The 19,021-nt window shown below is 34.9% G+C and overlaps 2 protein-coding genes across 2 annotated transcripts; both read left to right on the top strand.

Annotated features, from left to right (window-relative positions):
• Positions 1-5,399: 5,399 nt before the first annotated feature.
• Positions 5,400-5,801, top strand: LOC120190956 (heterochromatin protein 1-like). The gene has a single exon (XM_039193963.1). It carries the CDS (start codon positions 5,400-5,402, stop codon positions 5,799-5,801), a length of 402 nt encoding a protein of 133 aa, XP_039049894.1.
• Positions 5,802-10,311: 4,510 nt separating this feature from the next.
• On the top strand, positions 10,312-11,621 carry LOC120190896 (transcription factor MYB93-like). The gene is made up of 3 exons (XM_039193931.1): positions 10,312-10,471; positions 10,555-10,684; positions 10,765-11,621. The coding sequence occupies exons 1-3, from the start codon at positions 10,336-10,338 to the stop codon at positions 11,444-11,446; spliced, it is 948 nt and encodes a 315-aa protein (XP_039049862.1). The 5' UTR covers positions 10,312-10,335; the 3' UTR covers positions 11,447-11,621.
• The last annotated feature ends 7,400 nt before the right edge of the window (positions 11,622-19,021 follow it).

Genomic DNA, 19,021 nt, shown 5'->3' with positions numbered 1-19,021 from the left:
ACGAAGGGGTCATCTGTAGCACAACCATACCGAAGCTTCGAGTTCGATTTCAACTTCACGATGAAAGGATTTCGTACTCAGGAGCCTCTAGTTTAACTCGACTTCACAACGAGGGAGTCATTTTATATTTCAATCCAGACTGACAAACCAGTCCTAATATCGGATTTCAACTCCACGATGGAAGACATTCGATATGACCGAAATTCGTGTCTTTTAATCTTTGCTCTATTTTTGTTACACGATAATGAGCAAAGAGGGGCAGCTGAAGACACTTAATTTCGTCTTTTGTTATTAATATTATTATATTATTATGTAATATTACAAACCATAGTGTATAATTATATTATTTACATTTTTGACAGGCCCCAAAATCAAATAAAATGGCCCAACAGCGGCCCAAACAAGTTGGCCCGTTCCAAGCCAAACCCTAGTAGTTTCTCTCTCACCAGCGCCGCATCTCCAAGTAACCCAGGTTCCCCACGCTGCACGCCACCAATCCCGATTCTTTCGGCGCAAGGAAAGCATGAAGATCCTTCAATAACAACCCACAACCAATTATCTCGGTTCAACAGCAAACCAATAGCAAATGTTAGTTTTTAACTAGGAATCAAACTCCCAAAAATAGGGTGGCTTGAATAATATAAATAGTGTCACAGACCGCCAGCCCAAGACCGAGCCCAGTTCGTTCAAGGCTGCCAGAGACTACATTTGCCACGTTTTGGGCCTTCTAGAAGACCCAGCAGAGCTGGCCCATCCACCTTGGAGAGCGAAGAGGCATGATAATTATTTGAAATTATCTTAGAGATAATTCCCACTAATTATTATTTAATTTTAGAGTTATAGATAGAGTAGGGCTCTTTTCTGACCGTTGATGTAATTTAATCTTAACCGTTGATTGTAGGGGGCTCCAACTATAAAAGGAGGCTCACCCCCACCTCATTTACTCACTTCAGATTGTGGAATACAAGTTAGCATTCACTCTAAACTCTCTCTTCTCCATTTGAGCTCCCATCTCTCTATTTTTCCCATTTCCTTTATTTTTGCAACGTTCTAAGCATTCTCGCTTAGTGAAGGTTTGGGTTACTTAGCCGAGTTTTGACCTCGAAAACGAATAAGGCCGCACGAGCTTGCTAGCAGCAGTCTAGCCCCGTGACAAGTGGTATCAGAGCCTATTTCTTTTTTATTTTCGTTGGTTCGAGATGGCCCACATGGTGAAGCGACGGGTTCTGATGGAATGAAACCCGCAATGCTGGAAAGAAGAGAGCACCCTCGAAAGATGTTCTCACGTCCATCCAGGAGAAGGTTACCAGGCTCGAGGGTTCCATGACGGAAGCCAAGGTAGTGTTGGATGTGCTAGAGTCCGTAGACCTTGAAAAGCTGGGGTCGTTGGATCTCGATAAGCTGGAGTCCTTGGAGAGTATCAGGGAGGAGGTTCAGGATTCACTCAACGATTTGGATGCGAAGGCAACTGATCGAGGTGATTCCTTAGAAGCCATGGTAGTGGCTTTAAGGAAGGAAGTTGAGGAACTCAAGAGTAAGGGTTCCGATTCTGAGGTGGTCGAGCTAAAGAGGGAGGTCGAGTTGCTCAAGACCGAGGTATTGGTGTGTAAAGCTGCGTTCGGGAATAGCGTAGCCACGGTTGCACCCAAAGCCTTGGGTGACATCCCTAAGGGAGAAGTTCAAAGGAACCAGGTCCGCCCAGGATTGAGAATTTCCTTTGGGGGTTGGACCAGTACTTTGCAGCCACGGGCATCACAGAGGATGCCAAGAAAGTAAGCATCGCTAGTGTTTACTTGTCAGAGGTTGCCCCTCATGTGGTGGCGACGCAGATGCAACGATGTGAAGCGTGGGAACGCTGCCATCGAGACCTGGGTAGAATTCCAAGCTGAGTTCAAGGAACAGTTCTACCCAGAGTATGCTGAGGATGAGGCGCGATCCAAGTTGAGGCGTCTCAAGCAAGAAGGGTCACTGAGGGAGCATGTTCGAAAGTTTGTCGAACTAATGCTCCAAGTCCCAATTGAGTGAAGAGGACGGGTTCTTCACCTTCATGGATGGGTTGAAACCATGGGCGAAGAACGAGCTAAGGCGACGAGGAGTTAAGGAGCTCTCGGTTGCCTTGACGATGGCCGAGTCAATCATTGAGCTTGGCGTCAAGAAGGTGGACTCCAAACCAAAGCCAAAGTTTCGAGGTAGCAGTGGTGATAGGGACAAGGCGTCCAAATCCGACAAAGATTCGAGTGGCAATGGCAAGCCATCGAATGGTAAGCACTCGGATAAGAAAGACAAGCAAATTATCCAGTGTTACAACTGCAAGGGCCAAGGGCATTTGGCGAGGGACTGTCCGCAGAAGAATAAACTCTCGGCCATCAAGGAGAAAGATGGGGAGGAGAGTGAGACTCTAAGCTTGGATCCATCCTTAGCACCATGGAGGTCAAGAAGGGTCGAAAGAAAAAGGGTTGATGTTCGTTGACATTACCATCAACGCCAAAGAGGTTCCGATTGCGGGGTCGCAAAGGGAATTGAGTTAACTGTTGGAGGTTGGTCCGGAACGGAAGCCATCAAGGTGATTCCTCTTGATGACTTCGACTTCGTGCTTGGGTTAAGTTTCTTGGACCGAATCAATGCTTTCCCAGTACCTTTTGCCGATTGTTTGTGCATCCTGGATCTAAAGCAACAGTGCATTGTTCCAGTGAGCCGAGGGCCCGGAGTAGGGCCAAAGTTCTATCCGCAATTCAATTCTCGAAGGCGGTGCGCAAGGAGGAACCGTCCTTCTTAGCTGTCTTGGTGTGTGAGGAGCCAGCCACAACCAAGAAAGTTCATGACGTGGTGAGCCACGTGTTGGCAAAATTCCAAGATGTGATGCCTGCCGAGTTGCCTAAGAAGTTGCCTCCAAAGAGGGAGGTGGATCACAAGATTGAGCTTGTGCCGAATGTGGAGCCACCCGCTCGAGCTCCTTACCGAATGGCTCCGCCCGAGTTGGAGGAGATGCACAGACAGTTGAAGGATCTACTCGATGTCGGGTACATCCGACCATCCAAGTCCCCCTATGGTGCCCCAGTGCTATTTCAAAAGAAGCACGATGGTTCTTTGCGGATGTGCATCGATTACCGGGCTTTGAATAAGCTCACGGTGAAGAACAAGTACCCGATTCCTCTCATTGCTGACTTGTTCGATCAGCTTGGTGGTGCAAGGTGGTTCACCAAGTTGGATTTGCGATCGGGCTATTACCAAGTCAGGAGCCGAGGGAGATGAACCGAGGGAGATGAACCGAAGACAGCCTGCATGACTAGGTACGGTTCGTATGAATACCTTGTGATGCCCTTTGGCCTCACGAATACTCCAGCCACTTTCTGCACCCTGATGAACAAGGTGTTGCAACCTTTTCTGGATCGATTCGTTGTTGTCTACCTCGACGACATCGTCTTTACAGCAGACGTTGGAGGAGCATGTTGAACACTTGAAGCAAGTGTTTCTGGTGTTGCGAGAGAACGAGCTTTGTCAAAGAGGAAAAGTGCTCATTCGCCAAAACGGAGGTTCCTTTCCTTGGCCACATTATTGGAGGTGGCAAGATCTGGATGGATAGGGACAAGGTTCGAGCCATTGATGAATGGCAAGTGCCAACCAGGTGACGGAGCTGAGATCATTCCTGGGGTTGGCCAACTATTACCGGAGGTTTGTCAAAGGTTACTCAAAATCGCAGCCCCCTTAACCGAGTTATTGAAGAAAGACAAGGCGTGGGATGGGGCCCAAAGTGTCAAGTGCCTTTGATGAAATCAAGCTTGCTATGATAAGTGAGCCAGTTTTGGTGTTGCCAGATCACACCAAGCCCTTTGAAGTTTTCACCGATGCATCCGACGTTGCCATTGGTGGGGTCTGATGCAAGAGGGACATCCGGTTGCTTATGAAAGCCGAAGCTCAATGAGACCGAGAGGAGATACACGGTCCATGAGAAAGAGATGACTGCAGTTGTGCACTATTTACGCACATGGCGACATTACTTACTTGGGTCCAAGTTCGTGGTGTTTACAGACAATGTTGCCAACAGTTACTTCTTAACCCAGAAGAAGTTGTCATCGAAGCAAGCTCGTTGGCAAGAGTCCTTGCCGAGTTTGACTGTCCTTGGAGCAAACCTGGGAAAGTGAATTCCGTGGCCGATACCTTAAGCCGAAGGTGTGACATGGAGTTGTGAGTTTACCGACGGACAGATGCGGGAGCGCATCAAAGAGGGGTTGTATGATCCGATAGCCCCTTCATTGATTGAGCTTGCCAAGGGGGGCAAGACTAGAAAGTTTTGGCTAGATGGAGGCTTGTTGTATGCTCGAGGACACCGCCTCTATGTGCCACAATTTGAAGGATTGCGAAAGGAGCTCATGAGGGAATGCCATGATTCTAAGTGGGCGGGACATCCGGGGATCCACCGGACTTTAGCCTTGATAGCGGAGCACTATTATTGGCCGCACATGGGCAATGATGTCGAAGCCTATGTGAAGACCTGTCTTGTGTGCCAGCAAGACAAGATAGAGCAAATGAGACCAGCTGGATTGTTGCAGCCTCTGCCTATCCCCGAGAAACCATGGGAAAGTCTTTCCATGGATTTCATTGTTGGTTTGCCTGTTTCCGATGGATTTTCTAGCATCATGGTCGTGGTGGATAGATTTTCCAAGTATGGGACCTTTATTCCAGCTTCCAAAGTTTGTCCATCCGATGAGGCCACTCGTCTTTTCCTCAAGTACGTGGTGAAGTACTGGGGTGTTCCAAAGACGATTATCAGTGATCGGGACACAAGGTTTACTGGGAGGTTCTGGAAGGAGTTGTTCAAGTTGATGGGGTCAAGCTTGAACTTCTCGACAAGTGTTCATCCCCAGACGGATGGGAAAACCGAGAGAGTGAATGCACTCGTAGAGACCTACTTGAGGCACTATGTGAGTGCCACGCAACGTGACTGGCCAAAATTGTTGGATGTAGCCCAGTTTTCCTACAATTTGTAGAGGAGTGAAGCGACCAATCAGAGTCCATTTGAGATTGTTATCGGCAGCAGCCGCTTACACCAAATGCGGTTGTGACTGGGTACCAAGGGCCAAATCCAACAGCATACCAATTTGCCAAGGAGTGGCAAGAACAACATGACTAGCCGAGCTTGTTTGCACAAGGCCGGGAAGCGAACCAAGAAGTGGGCAGATCGAAAGCGTCGGGATGTAAACTTTGAGGTTGGTGACCTAGTCCTTGCCAAATTAAGTGATATCTTGCGCAACCCATATCACAAAGGGCTTGTGCGAAGATACGAGGGGCCATTCAAAGTTTTGAAGCGAGTAGGCACCATGGCCTACAAATTGGAGTTGCCTTCGACCATCAAAGCTCATCCGGTGTCCATGTGAGTTTGTTAAAGCCATACCATCAGGATGGAGGAGCTAGATCGAGGCAAGTCACACCGGGCGCCAGTCGGGGTAAAGGTCTCATACGAGAGAGAAGTAGAAGCTATCCACGCAGAGAGAGCCGTTCATGGAGTGGGAAAACGACCAAGGCATGAATACCTTGTTCAGTGGAAGGGACTTCCAGAGAGTGAGGGAAGTTGGGAACCTTCCGAAGCCTTGTGGCAATTCCGAGATAAGATTGACCAGTTTCACTCTAGTTCGCGCAACGAGGGCGTCGCTAGAACTAGTGGGGGAGAATGTCACAGACCGCCAGCCCAAGACCGAGCCCAGTTCGTTCAAGGCTGCCAGAGACTACCTTTGCCACGTTTTGGGCCTTCTAGAAGACCCAGCAGAGCTGGCCCATCCACCTTGGAGAGAGAAGAGGCATGATAATTATTTGAAATTATCTTAGAGATAATTCCCACTAATTATTATTTAATTTAGAGTTATAGATAGAGTAGGGCTCTTTTCTGACCGTTGATGTAATTTAATCTTAACCGTTGATTGTAGGGGGCTCCAACTATAAAAGGAGGCTCACCCCCACCTCATTTACTCACTTCAGATTGAGGAATACAAGTTAGCATTCACTCTAAACTCTCTCTTCTCCATTTGAGCGCCCATCTCTCTATTTTTCCCATTTCCTTTATTTTTGCAACGTTCTAAGCATTCTCGCTTAGTGAAGGTTTGGGTTACTTAGCCGAGTTTCGACCTCGAAAAACGACTAAGGCCGCACGAGCTTGCTAGCAGCAGTCTAGCCCCGTGACAATAGCATGTAATCCCTAATGTAATGGGGGACACGGTTGATACGAAATACAAGCAGAGATTACACACAAGAAAATCACGAAAAAGCAAACAAACGTTCGAAGTAATTTGTATAGAATCTGAGTGAAATAATAGGTAAATCTTTACCTTGCTTTTGGTTTTCTTGGCTTGCATGACACATTTGTTTGCTCTTGGTTCGAGCGGGAACCCATTCGGCCGAGGAACGAAAGGGAGGCCCTTTGTTTTTCAAAATTATATTTTTAGATCTACGTTTTTTCAAATCGATTTTTTAAAAAATAACTTTGGTTTTTAGAAATGAAGTTCAGAAAGCATTCGAAAAAGCGAATTTTTTTTTTAATTTACCGCCGATGAACGGTGGCCGGCGCCGTACAACGGCGGCCGACGAGACGGCGCTACGGCCAGATTCTGGAAAGCACGGCGGCGTGTTCATCTGCTTGATGAACACACATGAACACTTCAGAGGTTTTAAAACCTTTCTTTTTGATTCAAGTTGGCAAATGGGGAAATAATAGAAAGTGTTTGTGGGAAATGGGTTATATACTCGACCCGAGGACCCCATTTGGATCCCCAGGGTCCGCGTGTTTCTGAAACGGGTGGGGGATAATCTCAGTTTCGGTCCCCTTTCCTTTGGTGTGCCTCAATTTGCCCCAAGAATCGACCTTTGTCCCGAAATGTCTTCAATTTTGGCCACCTAATTTGTTTTCTTTTCAATTTAGCCCCCTGTTAACCTCAATTTGTCTATTCAATTTTAATTTTCTTTAATTATTTGCTTTTTTTTCTCTTATTATTTTTGTTATATATATATATACATATTACGTTTTATTAGTTATATATATATATATATTATCATTAGTATATTGTATATATATATATATATATATATATATATATATATATATTTCCTATTTTATTCTTATATGTATATACATATATTTTACTTATGATTTCCTATTATATTTTTTCTATTTTTTTATTATTACTTATATATATACTTGCACCTTTTTTATTTATCTATCTTCTTTTTATTTTTATTCTTTATTTTTATCTTTTTATCTTCATTTTGTTTGTTTTATTCATTTATTTGCATTATCATTTTATTTTTATTTAGTTGTCTACTATGTATATATGTGCGCTATTATTTTTCTTCATTTTATGTATTTTATTCATTTTCTATCACTTTCCTTATTTCATTTGTTTTACTTTTTTTATCATTTATTTCTTCTAACACATATTTTGACTTTTAAATGGTACGCTTTCAAATTAATCAATTGTAAGTAGTTGAGATTGCTATTTTACATTTTAATTTAAAGTTACATTTTTCTTAACCAAAGACAACTGGAAATTACGTAGTACCGAAAGGGTAGTTCAAGGGTGCTAATCCTTCCTTGACCGTAACCGACTTTTTATGTATTTTATTCATTTTCTATCACTTTCCTTATTTCATTTGTTTTACTTTTTTTATCATTTATTTCTTCTAACACATATTTTGACTTTTAAATGGTACGCTTTCAAATTAATCAATTGTAAGTAGTTGAGATTGCTATTTTACATTTTAATTTAAAGTTACATTTTTCTTAACCAAAGACAACTGGAAATTACGTAGTACCGAAAGGGTAGTTCAAGGGTGCTAATCCTTCCTTGACCGTAACCGACTCCCGAACCCGACATGTTTCTGGTACAACGCAGATCAGGTAAGAAATAAGGTATCCGATCAACCCATTTTTAATAAAATAAATGGTCGGTGGCGACTCTAATCCACATTTTTCAAGTCGAAGCCCAATTCCGGGCCCAACTGAAAGACGGTTGCGACAAATATCTTTGAAATATTTTTAATAAAATTAAAATATTAAATATTTTTAAATTAAACTTTCTTAATCATTTAACCAAATTTTTTTATAATTATGAAAAACGATCCCTAGAAAACAAAACTTAAGAACTAAAACAAAACTAAATAACTCCGTTAAACACGTTTAATATTTAATGAATATTTGTGGTTCATAGCGGATGGTAAATCAACTCGAACCAAAAGCAATTCGAATTAAAGTAACCCGAACCAAAAGCAACTCGAACCGAAAGCAACCCAAATTTAATTTATTTATATCCGATCCGAATCAAACTTCGACATGACTTTAACTCAATAATTGAGTTTAAGTGAATGAATAATTTATTTATTTATTATTACTGTTATCTATTTTTAGCATTGCTAAATAGTAAAATGATGTATTTTTATTCTCATTTTATATTATATTGCTAGTTTAATCATCACTTCTAGTAATAGTTTAACGGTACAATATAATCTTTCATCAGTTAAAAGATTAAATTTATATCTGATGCAATAACTTCTAGCTCTGAATTTAGATTGTGACAATAAATATTTACAAAAATTCTTGATTTTAAAGATCCATTGATTCGATTAATTTAAACTAAAACTTCTAGCTCTGAATTTTGGATGTGACAATATATATTCATATAAAATTCTTAAAGTATAAGTAATAAAGACTAGTATGGAAAATTATTATGACAATGAGTGACAACGGTTGACCTGAAAATCTAAATGTTGACATGAATTGAAACCGACTCGAATTGACCTGAAAATCTAATGGTTGATCCAAACTGAAACCAACTAATCCAATATTGATCCGACCTGAAGCTAATTGATCCTATATTAATCTGACCTGAAAACCAGCTGATTTGATTTTGATCCAACCCGAAAACCAACCAATCTGATTTTGACCTGATCCGATACTCGGCCCAAACTAAATTGTCATAGACCCGAAGTAAATCCGAACCAGATCCAATTTGATTCAAACCGAACCTAAACCGAATGTAATCTAGACCTGAAATGATCCAAACGACCCGAATACCACCTCTACTTTCAGTTTAATATAAATAACAATAGAGTATTTTTCTACTAAGAATATGTGTTATTTATTATTTTTTATTAGTCAGAGATAATTACAAATTGATGTTTATTAAAAAAAATCTTTCAATTATTTGGCAATGAACACTCATACATTCCTACATGTATCGTGTTTGAATCTAAGGCCTTCAAAGATAATAACTATCCATTAACCATTAAGATCGCTTGGTTCATATTTTATTATTATTATTATTTAAATATTAATTAAATATATGTGATAATAAATTAAATTCATTTTTGGTGAGAAAGAAAAACTACCACCAATGTATTACATAATTGTATATTCGATATTACCTAGCACAATTCTACTTTAATTGACTTGTACATTTGTTCTACATACTAACAATTATAAATTATGTAATTTAATTTATCAAATAAAAATAATTATTGCTTTTTACTTCCAAAGTTTATTGATAAACTATTACTTTTATTAATTGATTTAATCATCACCTATGTATCAAATATAAATCTAATAAATATAAACTAAATATGTATATAATGAAAATTTTGTCATTAAAAAAAAGATTTACATTGATCTTCGGTTTTATCCTTAATAACCCCCTCCTTCTATAAACATATAAATTCAATAATAATTGTTATCTAATTAGCTCCAACGAGTTACTGTCGTCGCCGCAAAAAGTCCTGCACTGCATTAAAATAACTCATCAATTTTGTAGAATCATAGTAAAATTATTTGATATATATTATATACATTTTAATTTATATGGGTTGGTCTCTTTTGATGTTGTATATTCTATTTAACTTTTTAGATTTTTAATGTTAATGTTTATGGTTTTAAATTTAGGTTTCAGAGTTTTAGATTTTAAGATTTGAGATTATGATATATATAATGTTGTGTATCAAATTATAATTCTTTTTAAGAAAATATTTTGATACATAGATTGTGTAAAATTCATTTTACATAATATCTATATTTTAATATCATATGTTTTATCTGTTGTTTTGGAGTTTATAATTTTAGATTTTTGTGTTTTATATTTAGGGTTTAAGGGTAAAATTTAGGATTTTAACCTTTATGATTTAAGATTTAGAAATTAATATTTTAAAATTAAAATATAGATGTTGTGTAGTAAATAATCTAACTTTTTTTAATACTGGTGATTAACAATCTGACAGACGAAAGTGCGTGTATATATAAGCATGGGTGAGGAGAGTTTTGGTAGTGAAGAAGGGGAAACGAATAAAGAGAAATAAAGGTGGATGATGGGGAGATCAGCTAGTTGTGACGAGAACGGCCTAAAGAAAGGACCTTGGACTCCCCAAGAAGACCAAAAGCTGGTTCAATACATAGAACGCCATGGCCATGGTAGTTGGAGAGCCCTCCCTAAGCTTGCAGGTTAATTATCTTCTAATTTTGATCCTGTCCTTTCTTCATCTTCATTACTGCTAAGTTAAAAAGAAACTTTTCCATGGTTTCAGATCTCAACCGATGCGGAAAAAGCTGTAGGTTAAGGTGGACAAACTACTTAAGGCCTGATATCAAGAGGGGCAAATTCTCTCAAGAAGAAGAATCAACAATTCTGCATTTGCATTCCATTCTTGGAAACAAGTAATTGAACTCTGCTCCTAAACTAGTGAATTTACGTTAACACTTCTCTTTTCTATGTTTTTATTCTTATATATATTCAGGTGGTCAGCCATTGCAACACATTTACCAGGCCGCACGGATAATGAAATCAAGAACTTCTGGAACACACATTTAAAGAAAAAGCTTATTCAAATGGGTATTGATCCAACGACCCATCAGCCACGAATTGATATCTTTGCAAGCTTGCCTCAGCTTATAGCCCTTGCTAGCCTAAAGGACCTCTTGGAGAGTACTACTCATCTAATATTAGACGACCAAGCTTTAAGATTACAGGCTGAAGCTGCTCGGTTGGCTAAGCTTCAATACCTGCAATTACTAGGCCAATCCCCAAATGGCATTGCAGACATGGAAGCTCTCAACTTAATAAGTTCATCAGTTCCAAATTCATCTCAATTTTCTCTTGGAGATGCTACTTCTCAACAACTCCACCAATATCCCACTCCTTTACCTCATTTACTAGACCCACAAGTCCCTTCCAGTTTCCAAACATCGGTGAACAGTGAGATAGGAAACTGTTCCAGCTTTACGATGCTCAGACAAGGAGATAACCAAACCGAGAACTCATCATCTTGGATTCTTCCATCCCCTAACATTCCTCCAACAGCTATCGACACATCACTCTGTAATGCAAGCAGTAGTTCTAGCAACAATGGAGCCGCTTCTCCCTACTGGCCTGAACTCTATTTCGACAACTCTATCAATATCATGCATGAGATTTCCTAGTCTTGGAGTTTGCATCTGTTAATGTCGATAACTATGGCATCCATCTCATGCTTTACTTCATGTATAAATTACCCCCAACAATCTATGTATATTTATACATCCAATATATTTATGCATATATAATTTTATGATAATAATCAGACGATCATGAAACCAGGGTTTTTGTTTTTCATCCTGTAATCATACAAGCCTTTAGTTTGTACGTATTCCTTTATAACTATCAATGATAAATTCCAGGTTGTAATTAGAGATGATCTTGACTTTTAGTTTTAGCACTGGAGTGAAGGGGGGCAAATGTAATCACTTGATTAAAATCTTATACAATATCAAAGTAGCATCTTAGTCTTCAGTCGACACACCTGCCACTGGCCTACTAATCATAAAACGCCATATAATTGCATTATTTGCTAGAAAATAAAGCACGCCTTTCTTGATGTTGCCACTAGTAGCCATCGATGGATTGTTATAACCATCATGTATCCTATGATCGTCTATTTTACATGGTCTAAATCCGAAATATATTATGTTAAACCATTCACAAAGTTTCCATTTAACATGCGATCTATATACAATTAATTGCAGTGAGATATGAAACTTTGAGTTGCATCAAATGTTTAGGGGTAGGATTAGGTGGTGATAAACTTTGGCTTTATGTTTTAAATATGGTTAATATGAGGGATGAGAGGAAAAGAAACCTAACCCAGATGTACTACCTTTTAATTCAGAAGACTTTGTAAGTATATTGGATTGGTTTAGTTGAAGGGTGTGACAGTCAATCCCTTGCTACAAAATAAATCAAACTTCTATAACTACTCTTTAGAAATAAAAACATCACCCTTTCAAATTTTTTATTCCGCTAAAGAACACCTTATATCTAAGGATTGAAAATAAAAATTTATTGCTGGTTAATGAAAAATTAAGCTTTACATCTTGAATGTCGATTTTTGGTTTTAGACATAAATGAACAGTTATTACTATCTTGCGATAAGAAGTAGAAATAATTCCATCGCCTTTTCCACTTCCGTCTGCAACAACAATTCAAACGTATAATCAATAAAACTCACTCATTAGTTATAATACATACCAACAAATTAACGTCTCCTCCGTGATTTAATACGTTACCATTTACTACGAAGCCGGTTTCATGGCCAAAGTTGACTATTCAGATCCGGTTGAACCCAACTTGAAATTTAGTTTTATTGATCAAAATATTTAGATTGACACTTATATTTCAAAATTAAATTAAATTGTAATTTTGTTTTAATAATAGTCTAAATTGAACCAGATCAGCCAATCCTAGATTCAATCAGATCAAAGTCCAATAACAACCCTAAAGTAAATCAACATGATGTACTATGGAGTACGGATAGAGCGACTAATGCATTACTGCTCATTGTTTCTAAGCCCAAATCATTAATGGACGTATGCCTGCTCTGTCACTGCGTATAAACACTACTTATAATTGTTTGTATTGAGATGGAGAGGTGACCATCATGTTGGTTATGTGCTTTGTTGAGCAAAAAGAAATGGGACCAACACCAGGCTACGAAGCAGCTTGGGAGATGGAAACTTCTTCGTTTTCCATTATTGAATGTAAACACGGCGAGTTTCGACTTCACTCTCTTCACTGTTTCTACTCAAAAATTCTAAAATACAATATGTCAATATAAGATTAAAAAATAACAGAAATTTGTTTTAACAGAAACATGTCAATAAGAAAATTTTGTCAAAAGAGCTTAATTTTTTTTAGATTGGACAAAGTAATATTTTAGGTTGAAAAATGGTACAATTTTATATAACTTGTTTGGTTGTAAACCTTAAACCCCACAATATTACTTTTTGATTGTAAACAAAATGTTAGAAATTTGTATTACCTTTTAGATTAATGTATAACATTTTAAGTTAAAAATTAACTTAAAATAACCTTAAATTAGATTGCCGCAAAAAAAGAACTACTTGTTTCTACTAGGAAGTGTGACCATTATTCTTCAATCTTGACTATTTCCTTCGCAATATCATCTATTTTTACTTTTTCGTTTATGGGGCAAAGTATAAAAATGATTTCTCGATTATAGAATATTGTTTGGTTGAATTTCCCGATTATTGAAAGTTACAAAATGGTCCCCAAATTATAAGACATTATTTTGTTAAGTCCTCTGACTATTAAAAGTTACAAAATAGTCATCTGATTATTCATATATTCTAAATTCATTATTTTCTGTTAAGAAATTGACGATCGTCTAAGCTGGATGATAACCTGCTCATTTGGATATGATACCCTATAACTGTTTGAATTGTATTTTGTCGACCAAGTCTCTGTTTATATTATGTCGTCGAGCCATTGCTTGAAACATTATGTTGTCGAATCCAGTGCTTGAAAGTAACGACGGTATCAGTAGACATCATTAAAATATGATTTTATCATATCTCAATAAGCATGTTAACGTCCAGCTCATGCAATCGTCAATTTTTTAACGAAAATGGATGAGTTTGGAACATATGAATAGTTGGGTGACAATTTTGTAACTTTTAATAGTCAGAGGACTTAACAAAGTAATGTCCTATAATCAGTGGAATATTTTATATCTTTTAATAGTCATGAGACTCAATAAACAACTCCCTGTAGTTGAGGGATCATTTGTGTACTTTAACTTTTTTTTTTACTTTTTAAGTATTTAAATTGGGTGAACTTCTAAAATGACTAATTTTGTTTATTTTTGCTTATTGATTTAAAAAAATAATATTTTTTTTATTATTTATGTTATCAATTTATAATATTTTAGTCATTGGGACGTTAAAACTATTGATTTGATGGTGTGATACGTTAATAAAAGTGGTTAATTTTTAATTTGATCCTTCAACTTTAGATACAATATTAATTTAATCTTTAAATTTAAGATAAAATATTAATTTAATTCTTAAATATCATCAAAATTCCATGTCGCTAGCTGCCCCTCATCGTTGATCGCTCACCATTGTCTTCGATCACTACCGGCTGCTATTGGTAACCAAAAGTGAACAAAAATAAATGAAAATGATCATTTTAATAGTTTACCGATTTGAATAACACATACGTGTCATTTAGTAGTCTTATTGAGGGTGTTATCAACGGACCTAATTGATATAGACGGAGAGTTTGAGTGAAATAAAATGGTGATATAATTTAAAGATATATAGTATAATTAATTCAAGCTTTAATTCAAATATTATGTAAAATATATAGGGGTGTAAATGAACAAAGCGTTTAGTGAATTATTCTTATAACGTTCATTTGTTAAGTTAAATAGAGTATGAACAAAAATATTATGTTCATTTACTAAACGAATGAACATGAATAGAAGTGTGTTCTATTCGTTTATGTTCAAGAACAAGCTCGTTTATCGACTCGTTCATTTATGTTCATGAACAAGCTCGTTTACCCGGTTCTTCTTTTCCTTTTTTTTTACATTTTAAATATTAGTGAAGGTGTGGAGTAAATTAAACACATGGTAAAAGTTAAGTTTAAAATGTAATTTTAAGAAGTTTAAACAATACTGGCGTAATTTTACCATTTTTAGCTTGCAAATGAAAGAGTAAAACTAAAAATTGAACAAATAAACAAACAATAAACGAACGAAAAACGAACATGTTCGTAAACATATAAACGAACATCTTAAAAAAATAAATAAACAAATACAAACACAATATTAAAAATTTAAACGAACATGAACATCTTAAAAAATAAACAAACAAATACGAACATAACCTTATTCGTTATTGTGCTTTATTTTGTAAGTTAAATGATACAATTGCCCTATCACGACGAATTTATCTTTTATGTAATTTATAATTTTTTTATCATATAAAAGATAAGTGTTTTATATATTAAATTTCAAAAAATTTAAAAATTGATGAACATAAATGATGAAATTTGACTAAATTCAATTATCTTTAGTATTAGAATTAATTTTAACTATTAAAAAACATAATATTGTATGATAGCTGTACATTTTCTCCTAAATTGAACCGTGGTCACCTTAGCCTCTTATGTTGCATTTACACATAGTTAATACTATATATATCAGTGCATGCATGCGTGCATGTTTCCCCCACCAAACAAACCTAAGTACCCATCATTTAATTCTCTGAACGAGGGTCTAAATTTGAAAAGGAAATGCAAGAATCACAACTTGATATCATAAAAATCAATTACTGTTGAACATATCAGCAACAGTCAACATGAAGCTTTCATATAATCATTTGGTTAAACTTAAAACCCTTTCTCAATAAAAAAAAAACATGAATATAGTCATTCGGGAACTTATGACACGTATAAGTTTGGTATGATGTACCTACCTTTTGGGGCATCTCTTTCTCAGCACCACATTTTAATAAATAGATATGTCCCATGCAATTTAGTGCATGTCTCGTGTACACTTGAAGGATCATCTTAATGTTAAATAAGGCCATGATTTAGCACAAGTAAAGAGGAAACTTTAACATCTAGAGATTGTTCACCAATCACTTAGTTCTTTAAAAAAATCCTAATAATCTTTTCTCTCTAAAACACTAATAACCTTTTAATTTTTCTTTGATCTTTGATTAATATAGACGGTGATATTTACCGTAGTGTTGATTGTCGTTATTGGTATTTCTTATTTTCCTTTATTTTTATATCATTTGTTTTTATTTTTTAATAATTCTATTTTTACGACACGTTTTTCTATATCTTTTGGTATGTTTTGGATTTTTTGACAATTTTTTTATCATTTTTATTATGATTAGATTTGACATTGTCACGACTGGTCAAGATGACACTTATTTGTTATTATGATGATTTTTCATTCTTTGGGCCCTCATATTAGATTTGGATACATGATTTGTGTTCATGGATTATTTTCTTACGTCGCTAGACTTTGATTAATGATTTATCGGTATTCTTTTAATAGTTTGATCCTCTTTTGTGGTTCGTTTATTAGTATGATTGGATATGTTTGTATCTACTTTACGTTTTAATTTATTTGATTAGATTTTTTAACCTCTGTCTTGTATGATCTTAAATAATTAGTTTCTCATATTAATGATTATAATAAAATGTCCTATTATACGTTTAGTTTACAATTATAAATGTAAACATTCATTGCAATTCTAAATATTTTATATTTTTAATAAATCTAATAGCTTCTATCTTTAAAAAGAAAAAAATTACTCAATTAAATTTACTTTGCCGAATTAATTTTGATGGTAACTTCTTGTATTAAGCTATATTTATATTTAGGGAAAAGATTGAAATGAAATATAAACGCCAATGCGTATAATAAAAGTAGGGATAAATTATAGCTAATATCATTAATTCTACGTTGTGTATCGATTTTGTTATCAATCTTTAAAATATTTTATTTTCGAATTCAATTAGGACATTTAGATATTAAAACATTAAAGGTGTAATTACGTGTTTGTTTTTGTGAACTTTAGTTTGTGTATTGATTTTATTACGAGAATTTAAAACACTTTAATTTTAGACCCTAAACTGTAATTTGCATATCAATTTAGTCCTTGTAAAAAATCGTCAACTCCTCCAATAATTGTTGCGAGTCAATTGCCACATGTCACTAGTTACCATTCGTGACAAGATTAGTACCAAAACCCTCATATTTCACTCATCTTTCTTCTTCTCATATTGATTTTCTACGAAATCCACTAAAAAATGATGAAAAATCCATCAAACAGTTCGATGTTCTAATAATCCTTCAATTGTCATCTAGTGATGCTAATTTTAAGGTATATTTTTCATCAAAATAATGTTTCTCACCATTTAAATGTTCAAATAAACACTTCAAATCCTTAAAATTAAAAAAAAAACTCTCGAATCTAAAAAAATAGGTTTCTTGTATTTAATTTCATGACTTTTAAAGTTGTATTAAAAAAATTTAAACAAAAAAAAAGTAATAGATGAAAATAAAATGATCTCGTCGGTGTTCAAAGTGACTGTAAAAAACATTGATAGATGACAATTTTTTACTGTTATTAAAAATAAATGAAAAAAATCTTAATTTGATGAGTAAGATAAAATAAAAGAATATTTTTTAATTTTCACATCAAACCCGCGTCAATATTAAACTGCCACGTCATCCTACAAGATTTAATAAATTAATACTTTAATTGAATCTAAAACTAAAATTCAATATTAAAATTAATTTAATTTAAAATTCATTAATAAAATCAATATAGATCTCAAAATTTATTGACATTTAGGTTAATTTACCTAAAAGTGTATACATAAATGTGTGATTGAAATCGATCATTCTAAAGACATTTACATTGATTGAAAATTTGTATTGAAAATAACTTAAAAAATAAACCTAAGATGTTAAATTTAAATTAATTTATTTAATGGTCTTAGTGATTAAAAAATATTATTTTTTTCTAAGATTAAATTTAACGTTATCTCTTGAAATTTAGATAAGACTTATTTGATTATATTATTATTTGATCCATATTAAAACCCCTCAAATTGAATATTGATAGATGCTTATAATCATTAAAATATATTGTGATTAAGTTGTTTATGTTAGTAGATGATGTTTATCCTTCGTGTCGAAAATGATACTTGTTTATATTTATCATTTATTCAAATTATGTGATCAAGTTTTTAATAATTTGTTATATGGTTAATTTCTATTTTAGATGGTTAATTTATGATTCACTGGTTATTAGATAAATATTATGTTTATATGATTACTTTAATAAAATTTAATTTTAAGACGTTTTTCTTATTTAGTAAGAGTAGTATTAATTAAAAAATGTCAAATTTGAACTGATTTGAAATATCCCACCGTTCATTTGTCACATCAATTTGGAAACAATACAATCTGTACGGGTATATATTGTTGAGTGGAATTTTGGATCATCCTTTATGTAGCTTAAAATAATTATTAGGGTACGTACCATTATTTATGAGAAAGGCTAAAAAATCAATGTACTGAAAAAATGAAAATGAAAAAGAAAAATATTTTTAATTTTATTATATTACTCAATATTATATTAAAATTAGAGACAGAAACTTGTTATATGTAAGAGTGGTAATGATGATATTTAATAAGGATAGAGATACAATTAAATATCGAGGAAGTAAGATTGTTTTATATAAAAAAACTTTGTTAAGTATTTATATTTAATTACATAAAAAATTAAAATTTAAAAATTAAGAGAGATACAAATTTTATTTAACTAATATTTAAACTGAAAAAGAGTCTAAAATATAATTATATTGAAAAATTTAAGAGAGACAACAGCCTATCCCAACCTCTTAATAGATTCATCCATAATATTTAATTTAGATAGCTTAATTAGGGATGGGCATGGGTCGGGTTTTTGGTTCGTCCGACCTGACCCGAGAATAAGAAATCCTTCACTCGAGATCCGACCCGACCCGACCAAAATAAGATTTCACCCGACCTAATATATAACTTATAAACCCGACCCAAAATAATAATAAAAATATTATTTTTATTCAATAAAAACAGTTATTTAATTGAAAAAAATAATATATAGAGGGGTATTATTGTAATTATTCTTAAATATATAAGTAAAATT

This window comes from Hibiscus syriacus, unplaced genomic scaffold, assembly GCF_006381635.1.
Source record: "Hibiscus syriacus cultivar Baekdansim isolate YM2019G1 unplaced genomic scaffold, ASM638163v2 tig00116964_pilon, whole genome shotgun sequence".
NCBI classification, from domain to species: Eukaryota; Viridiplantae; Streptophyta; class Magnoliopsida; order Malvales; family Malvaceae; genus Hibiscus; species Hibiscus syriacus.
Note: the sequence above shows the minus strand (reverse complement) of the source record. Positions and strands in the feature narration are given on the sequence as shown.

Bases quoted from the DNA above. Each gene is read 5' to 3' on its own strand.
- LOC120190956 (XM_039193963.1), top strand. From the start codon at position 5,400: ATGGAGGAGCTAGATCGAGGCAAGTCACACCGGGCGCCAGTCGGGGTA.
- LOC120190896 (XM_039193931.1), top strand. From the start codon at position 10,336: ATGATGGGGAGATCAGCTAGTTGTGACGAGAACGGCCTAAAGAAAGGA. The intron at 10,472-10,554 runs GTTAATTATCTT...CCATGGTTTCAG, and splicing joins AGCCCTCCCTAAGCTTGCAG to ATCTCAACCGATGCGGAAAA. The intron at 10,685-10,764 runs GTAATTGAACTC...ATATATATTCAG, and splicing joins CATTCCATTCTTGGAAACAA to GTGGTCAGCCATTGCAACAC.